The 9,276-nt window shown below is 41.9% G+C and overlaps 2 protein-coding genes across 2 annotated transcripts; both read left to right on the top strand.

Moving 5' to 3' along the window:
- The first annotated feature begins 5,161 nt into the window (after positions 1-5,161).
- Positions 5,162-5,758, top strand: LOC142175208 (uncharacterized). Its single transcript, XM_075241788.1, has one exon. It carries the CDS (start codon positions 5,162-5,164, stop codon positions 5,756-5,758), a length of 597 nt encoding a protein of 198 aa, XP_075097889.1.
- Positions 5,759-8,195: 2,437 nt separating this feature from the next.
- Positions 8,196-8,699, top strand: LOC142175207 (uncharacterized). The gene has a single exon (XM_075241787.1). The coding sequence runs from the start codon at positions 8,196-8,198 to the stop codon at positions 8,697-8,699; it is 504 nt and encodes a 167-aa protein (XP_075097888.1).
- The last annotated feature ends 577 nt before the right edge of the window (positions 8,700-9,276 follow it).

The following is a 9,276-nucleotide window of genomic DNA, read 5'->3' as shown; positions in this document are numbered from 1 at the left end:
CATAGTTAGTGCTAGAGAAAGGTCAAGGGTCAAACTCTTCTAACCAGAGACATCGACAGGGATCGGAAAGTGGGAATCGTTATTTTCAACTAAACCCATTTCCCCAGAGTGCCTGAACTTCTTCTGTCGGTAGATTTTGAAGCACTCTCGGCTGAGCATCCAGTTGAGCTAATGAAGACTTTTTTCTTATTTGATGAGGGGCATCTTCATCATTAGCCCTTTCTTCATCATCAATGACCACTGTGACCAGTCCGGTTGATGATCTTCTCACTCTCTTCTCTTAAGTCCCAGTTGAGGAGGTACACTTCCTCTTTGGTTTCTTTTTTTTAGACTGGGACTCTGGGAGGAAGCGCCCTCACCGGAGGCACGAATAGATCCTCAATCCTTACTCCGACTAAGGTCACTCTTCAATACCCATTCGGTCTCCTCAAGGTAATCGAGAGCCTCAACTTCAGGGAACATGACGGAACCCTTTGGAAGTCCTGTGTGGAACAAATGGATAGTTAACAAATTGTTTCTAAGTTGTTAAAATTGAAAGAAAGAAGAATTTTTGCTTACCGTGGTTCTTGGCTTTCCACCCATACTTGGGAGCCATCTCTTTCCACCATCAAGATTCTGGAGTAGTGATATCTAGAATTTTTTGTACCTATCGATCCAGGACTTGAACCAGTGGTGGTTCCCAGTGAGTAGCTGGAATGAAGGAAATAAAATGTCAGTTAAGAAGAAAGTTTTTTCACGAAGAAAAGAAACAAAATAGAGAAAGACTTACGAAAAAGCTTCCATGATTTGGGAAAAGCTGGCGCTGTGGTTGGGATGATGTCTCTAGTAGCGATGAAAACGAACCATTTCATCCATCCACGGTCGTTGTCGTTTTCAATGCTAGTAAAGAGGGCATGATGACAATGCTTGCTAAGGTTTAACACACCCCCATGGAAGATCTTTGGGGAGTAAAGATTCATCATATGCACAAGAGTTAGGGTTTCCCCAGTTTCAGCGCATAACTGGCTGAGGTAGGCCACTGTATGCCATATGTATGGGCCTACTTGTTCCAAGAAAACTTGGTATCGGTGGCAAAATTCTAAAATTATTTGGTCAATTCGTTCACCCGCTTCCAAGATGAAGGGAGCCAAAGTGAAGGGGTACGTGTAAACGTACATAAACCCCGACTTGGTGTAAGTAACTCGCTCTATCACATCGGGGGTGAGAATTTTGACGTTACTCCAATTGTATTCCTCCTTCACAATAAGGATGCCAAAAGGACGAATAGAAGAAGGGTATCTTTGGACATGCCAGAACCTGTCACTTTTAGAGTTTGGAGGTGGTTTGTGTTCTTGAAGATTATATGTCGTGTTTAGGTGAAGCGGTATAATGGTGTTTGCGGTTGGAGGTTCAGACTCGACGTCAACCTCCTTGGTTCGGTTCTTCTTTGGACCTCCTCTAAAGAGGAGGCCAGAATTTTCGGGAACGACAATGTTTGAAGACATGTTTATGGAGATTTTGTTTTACTCAGAAAGTTGAATGTTGTAGAAGAGCTCTAAGGAGATTCGAAGAAGAAGAAGAAGGAGTTGTGAAAGTAAAGAGTGAGAATGATAAGTAGTGGAGAAGTTATAGACGGAAAAAATCGTGGTCATGATTACCTATAAAACCGGCAAAATTATTTGCTAAATCACGAGGCAACATGTGTTCGGGTCATTAATTGCGAGAAGACGTGTGTCCTTTCAAATGTCAGAGACCGTTCAGGAACCTTCCCGCCAAGAAAGGAATTCTTATCTACTACCCGGTAAGACTGAGTTGCGTCACCGGAAAGTAGGGGGACTATCTGTATGGGGTAAAATTGGTTAATGACAGCTGGGCGAAAGATGAAGTGATACGTGGAACTAAAGACAGGTGGGATATGAGTCAGCAAACAACTGACACCGGGTGCAAGCACGCGATCGATGCTGAATGAATCCTGAAGACAGAGCAGCTGGTAACAAAGGTTCAAAACATTTTCATTGGATAGCATTCAATGGGCAACCATTATAGAGAATATCTACATTAAATTGTCATCGGATAGCATTCAATGGCAGCCGTTATAGAGAATATTTGCATTAATAGCCAACCGTTATACACCCATCAATGACGATTTTATTCTCATTCAAGAGTGTCTTGATTAGAGAATCTTGCCTCTCTGAATCAAGCTATAAATTAGGAGGACTAACATTCATTGTAGGCACAAGAAACTCTGTACACAAAAAGCTATAATCTATTATCTTATTTCGCTCTATTTGAACACTTGAACATTGCATTCACTCTTGTAATTGGAAAGGCTAAGTTCTTAGTAACGCTTGTTTTCACCTTTAATTTCATTCGATAATCTTATCTTCATTCTTAATTATTTATCATTTTTGGGTCAAATCGATTCGCTTGTCTATAAACCACGCTATAAATTCAACTGTACCATTTTACGGATAAACAGTTTGGCACCGACCGTGGGGCATAGACAACTGTGTAATTGCTTTGATCCATTCTTTTGTTACTAACAAGTTTTGACTCTTTCCTTAGAAAAATCAGACATGACAGCTAATGATGGCAACAGCGTTTACAGTGTTGGAGCACATAATGAACTAGAAGATGTGTTCCAGCGTGATGATTCAACCAGCAAAACTCGCGACGAAGGGGATGAAGCAACCCCGGTTTGTGAAGGACAATATCCTCAGCATGTGCGGGGCCCAACTCCTGATGATGCAGAGGATGAGCACATTGTCGAAACAGTCAAAATCTTGAGAGAACAACAAAAGGCGATTATGCGTCACATCTAGAGGAAAGATTGTGTGATGATGGAATTGAAGCAGACGTTATCGAGTGCTTCCAGTAACGCTAATGGAAGGGCTCTGATTCCTCCTAGCATTTCTGCAAATCAGATGGCTCAAAGAATCGATAACTCAAAATCCCGAAGAGGGCACAATCGATTGCAAAAACTCAAAAGCTTGACATCGGCTAACATTTAATGAGCATCTATTACAGAGAATATCTGCATTCAAAGCCAACCGTTATGCACCCACCAATGACATTTATATTCTCATTCAAGAAAGGGCTTGATTTTAGGATCTTGTCTCCTAAGGAGAATAACTATAAATATCAGATTGGCAACTCTTGTAGAGAAGAAATATTTTGTACACAAAACTGTACTTCATTATTTTATGTCCAATCTATTAGTTTTATCATCATCTTATCATTGCTTTCATTTTTGCTCTCGGAACGATCGAGTTCGGAGTCAAGCTCGTTATCTTCTTTAATTTCAGTCGTTAATCTTGTTTTTTTTTCCATTTCTATATCATTTTTGGATCAAATTAATTCGTTTGTCTATGAACCACGTTATAAATTCAACTACCAGTTTTACGGGTAAATATTTTGGCGCCCACCATGGGGCATAGACAACTGCGTAATTTATTTGATCCATTCATTTATTACTAATAAGTTTTGGTTCTTTCCTTAGTATAAACCATATATGGAAGCTAGGGATGTCAACAACACACACAACGTTGAAGAACACGTTAAACGGGAAGAATTATCCTGGTGTGATGACTCAATCAGCGAGACCCACAATAAAGGGGACGACACAACCCCAGTTCAGGAAGATCAATATCCTCGGCATGTGCGGGACCCAACCCCTAATGATTCATAGGAAGAGCATGTCGTAGAGACGGTCAAACTCCTAAGGGAACAACATAGAGCAATCATGGATGACCTATCAAGGCAGGATCAGGTGATGATAGAGTTAAAACAAGTATTGTAAGGTGCTTCCAATAATGTGAATGGAAGGGGCCCGATTCCTCCCAGCATTCACACAAATCAAGCGGTTCAGAGGACCGATAACAATACCCCAAGGGGCAAAGTTGGTTTCGATGAAGCTAGAAGGACCGGAATCTGATCCGGAAATAACAACGGGAGTGATCCCTTCAAAATCGTACTCATGAGATTCATGAGAGAAATGAAAGAGTGAATGGTTTAAAATACAAAGGAATTCCACGCTCGGATGGATAAGATTTCGGACGCGCCTCTAGTGTTAAAAGGTCCAGATTCAAAAAAGTACATGCAGTTGCTGTTTAAGCCAAGTGCAACACCATAGTTAATTCCAAAGAGATTCAAGATGCCGGACATACCAAAATGTGATAGGACTTTGGATCCACAAGAGAACATCACAACCTACACCACGACGGTGAAAGGAAACAATATGGCTCAGTACGAGATCGAGTCGGTGCTGCTGAAAATATTTGGTGAAACCCTCATGAGGGGGCCCCTGACATGGTACTTCCGAGCATTCAATTGATTCTTTTGAAATGCTTGCATATTCATCCATTAAGGCCCATGAGGTAGCAAGAAAGGTTCAGACTATAAAGACAGACATATTTAGAATTTCACAGAGCGAGTCCGAGCTGCTGCGAGAATTTGTGATCCAGTTCTAGAGGAAAGGATGTTGCTATCGGTGGTTCTGGATGAGTGGGTAGTGGAGGCAATCACAAAGGGTCTAAACCCACTAAGTTCCTATGCCTCACGAAAACTGAAGGAGAGTTTGTTTGGGCACATGGGCGGACGTCCATAATCGATATGAATCAAAGATAAGGATAAAGGACGACGAAATTGGCTCTTCGGTGCCAACCAAGGGACGAGGTCATGATAAAAATCAGGATAAGTTTAAAAATGACTCTGATGCAGATCAGAGGTTCTCCAAAGGCTGTTTGCTACCATATGAGAGGTCCGATAGGCGCAACAGTAAAGGATTTTAGTCATCGAATAAATTTGTCCCCGACAGAAGGGCAGATCGTGGCTGAAATAATAGGTCATTATAGGAAAGAGAGGTGTCGGGGGCCCGAGATTCTGCATATCCCAAGTTATCAAATTACAACTTTAATATCAGCCTAGTAGAATTGGTGTCGGCAATGAGAAATATCAAAGAGGCCCGGTTCCCGAAGGTTATCTGATCGAATCCAAGCCAGAGGGATCCTAGTTATGGTGTGAGTACCATGGGACTCACCGCCATAGAACTGGGGATTGTCGACAACTTCGAGAAGAGGTGGAGACGTTGTTAAAGAATGGCCATCTTAGAGAGTTTTTAAGTGACCTGGACAATGCGGAACCATCAAAGACAACAAAAGGTTCACCTCGGATGACCATCAACATGATCCTTGGAGGGAACAAAGTCAATGGGGTGACTTTTTCAGCACCTAAGAAAACAAAGATATCTGTGACTCATATCAAGAGAGTCCGAGAAGTCTTGCAGGACGACATCACCTTCACGGAGGAGGATGCTGAAGGAATTCTTCTGCCACACAATGATGCTTTGGTAATATCTCTCAATGTTTTAGATTTTAAAATTAAGCGTGTTTTGGTTGATCTAGGAAGTTCAACCAACATCATACAATGGATAGTTCTGGAGCAAGCGAAATTAACCGGGAACATCATTCCGGCGACAAAGCTCCTAGCTGGTTTCAAATTGATAAGTGTGACAACTCGAGGAGAGATTTCTCTACCTACTCATGTCGAAGGTGTAACAAAGACCGCCATGTTCGAAATAGTAGATGGCGACATAGGTTATAACATGATTCTCGAAAGGCCGTGTATACACGAGCTGAAGGCCGTGCCCTCGACATATCACCAATTTCTAAAATTTCCGACTCTAGAAGGTATCATGAAAATAAGAGTAGACCAACCGGAGGCAAGGGAGATGAACGCAGTGATTGTTTCCAGCGGCAAGGGAAAAGATTCCAACAAATAGCAATTACAGGAATCGACACCTTCTCCCTTTTCGAATGAAGGCGATAAGGGCGAGGAGTCATCGGAATCCTACCAAGTTCCAAGATATATTCAGGTACCAGAGGAGACGAATGTGACCAAATCGACCACGGAAGAAATTGAGCAAGTGGCTTTGTTCGAAGAGTTCTTGGAAAGGAAATTTCATTTTGGAACGGGTTTGAATCCCGAGCTCAGGTTAGGATTTTTAAATTTTCTTAAAGCTAATGTTGAATGATTTGTGTGGTCGCGCTTGGATATGACAGGTATCCCATTAGAGGTGGCATTCCACAAGCTAAGTCTGGATCTAAATTTCCCAACGGTAAGACAAAAGAAATGCCCGATAGGAACATGTTTGTTAAAGAAGAGATAACCCGACTACACAATATTGGCTCGATCCGAGAGGAAAAATATCCCTAATGGTTAGCCAACGTAGTTGTAGTACCCAAAAAGAATAAAAAATTTAGAATGTGTGTAGACTATAAAGAATTGAATAAGGCATTCCCCTAAGTCTTTTTCTCATTGCTGAACATTGATCAAATGATTGATGCTATAACCGGACATGAGTTAATGAGTTTTTTTGATGCTTAGTCCGGGTATAACCAAATCAAGATAAACCCAGAGGATCAATAAAAAATATATTTCATAACAAACTTTGGCACATATTGCTAGAATATGATGCCTTTTGGGCTCAAGAACGCCGGAGCCACTTATCAGAGGCTCGTCAATAAGATGTTTGAAAATTAGATAGGAAAAACAATGGAAGTAAACATTGATGATATGTTAGTTAAGTCTTTAAATGTAGGAGATCATCTGAAACATCTCCAGGAAACTTTTGACATTTTGCAGAAACATAACATGAAACTCAACCCGAAGAAGTGCACATTTGGGGTTGGTTCTGGTAGGTTCTTGGAGTTCCGGGTCTCGCAAAGAGGGATCGATGTAAATCCCGATAAAATCAAAGCTATCGAGGTCATCCCGGACCAATTGACAAGTTTGAAGGAAGTGCCGAGACTGGCCGACAGGCCGGCGGCTCTCAGCAGATTCATCTCAAGGTCCTCGAAAAAGTGTCATCACTTCTTTTCACTTCTGAAAAAGAAGAATGACTTCATATGGACTCCGTAATTCCAACAAAAATTGAAAGACCTAAAAAGGTACCTGTCCAGCCCTCTGTTATTGTCAAAACCGGGGGGAAGTGAGCTGTTATAAATCTATCTAGCAGTCTCAGAAGTGGCGGTATGTGCCGCTTTGGTCCGAGAAGAAGAAGGTATGTAATTTCCTGGTTATTACATTAGTAAGATATTATCAGGAGCGGAGACTCGTTATCCACACCTCGAATAGTTGGCTTTAGCTCTCGTAGTTGCCTCTCGAAAGCTTAGGCCGTATTTTCAGTGTCATCCGATAACTGTTGTGACAACCTTTACCTTATGGAATGTCCTTCACAAGCCTGAGTTGTCAGGCCGTTTGTCTAAATGGGAAGTCGAATTAAGTGAATTCAACATTGAGTATAAACCAAGGAATGCAATTAAGTCCCAAGTATTGGCCGATTTTGTGTCCGATTTCAGTTTGGGATTAATGCCTTTGTCTGTTAAGGAAGTAGTGTTGGTGTCGGGAACGATGCCAGTAGTTTGGACCTTGTTTACTAATGGAGCTTCCAACGTAAAAAGGGTTTGGTCTCGAAATATTTCTAATCACGCCTTCCAGGGAGACCCTAAGACATGCCATTAGGATTGTACCATTAACTAACAATGAAGCTGAGTATGGGGCTTTAGTTGCACGACTTGAACTAGCTCAGGGGCTAGGCTCCAAGGTCATCAAGATAATGTGCGACTTCCAACTGGTGGTAGACCAATTATATGGGGTTTTCGACACAAAGGAGGAGCACATGCAACAGTACCTAAACAAGGTTCAAACGCTACTTGCACGATTCAGAGAATGGTCGATCATTCATATTTCGAGGGAAGAAAATGTGGACCACTGGCTCGGTGTCTGGGGGCCTCGGAGGCGGACTATGTGATGAAGGAAGTCTATGAAGGAGCCTGCAAAAATTATTCCAGTGCGGATTCATCGGTTCTCAAATTGATCAGACTATATATTATTGGCCTCGGATGGAGCAGAATGTAAAGTCATTCGTACAAAAATGCGACAAATGTCAATGTCATGCACAGTTAGTGTATCAACCAACAAAACTTTTACATTCGGTGGTGTCTCCGTGGCCATTCATAAAATGGGGGATGCACATAGTTGGTCCTTTGCCACCGAGCCCCGAGAAGGTAAGATTCCTTTTAGTTTTAACTGATTATTTTACTAAATGGGTTGAAACAGGTCCTTACCAAAAAATCGGAGAACGCGAAGTGGTAGACTTCATATGGGACCACATAATCTGCCGATTCGGTATAACAAAAGATATTTTATGTGATAACATGCCGCAGTTTGTGTGTTCAAAAGTCACTAAATTCTTGGAAGGACTAAACATCAAAGAAATTACGTCTTCATTATGCCACCCGAGTGATAACGGGCAGGCAGAGTCAACTAACAAGATAATCATTCAAAACCTTAAAAAGAAGCTAGAAGACGCTAAGGGCAAATGGCCAAACGAGTTACCGAGGGTGCTGTGGGCATATCGGACCACGACAAAGCCGAGCACCGGCGAAATACCTTTTTCTCTCATATATGTCTCGGAGGCTTTGATACCGGTAGAAGTGGGTGAGCCGACGCTGAGGATTTCCCGAGCAAATGAAAAATCAAACATTAAAGCGTTGCTGGTGAAGCTAGACTTGCTTGAAGAACACTGGTACCTGACATACATGAGGATGGTGGCCCAAAAGCAAAGGATGGAAAGGTATTACAATCGCAGGGTGAATTTGTTATTTCAAAGTGGGAGATTTGGTTTTGAGGAAGGTCACTCAGAGCACTCGGGAAGTTAACGCCGGGAAGCTGGGAGCAACATGGGAAGGTCCTTACCGGGTTTTGGCTATCACCGATAAATGGTTATATGAATTGGAAGATCAAGATGGAGTCCAACTGCCCAGCAATTGGAATGTGACTCACTTCAAAAGGTATTATTGCTGAAGATTCCTGCTGATACTGAAAGGATGTGCTGCAATCTTTTTCCGTTCGAACAGTTTTTGTCCCAATCTAGTTTTTATGGCAAGGTTTTTAACGAGGCAGCAATGAAAAACATACTATGAAGGAGGCATCATCGGCAAAAGCATGACCTTTAAACATCAAGCACTAAAATTCTCACACCGATGGCAAGCAACTATGTTGATGGTTAAATAATCTTTGGCTCGATGGCAATCCTTACCTACCATTATTAAAAATTATTTGACCATTCACAAGTTATTTCCACTGGTGAAGCATCGGTATGAATACGAGACTTCCAATGTTTGAATTCTCATGCTTTGCATTCAAACACTAGGGGGAGTGCATGATACGACACCAAGAGTGCCACGAAAATCGAGGACTACAAGAACCAGGATCAATGTCTTGTTAGGACCGGGG

Source organism: Nicotiana tabacum, chromosome 21, assembly GCF_000715075.1.
Source record: "Nicotiana tabacum cultivar K326 chromosome 21, ASM71507v2, whole genome shotgun sequence".
Classification (NCBI taxonomy): Eukaryota; Viridiplantae; Streptophyta; class Magnoliopsida; order Solanales; family Solanaceae; genus Nicotiana; species Nicotiana tabacum.
Note: the sequence above shows the minus strand (reverse complement) of the source record. Positions and strands in the feature narration are given on the sequence as shown.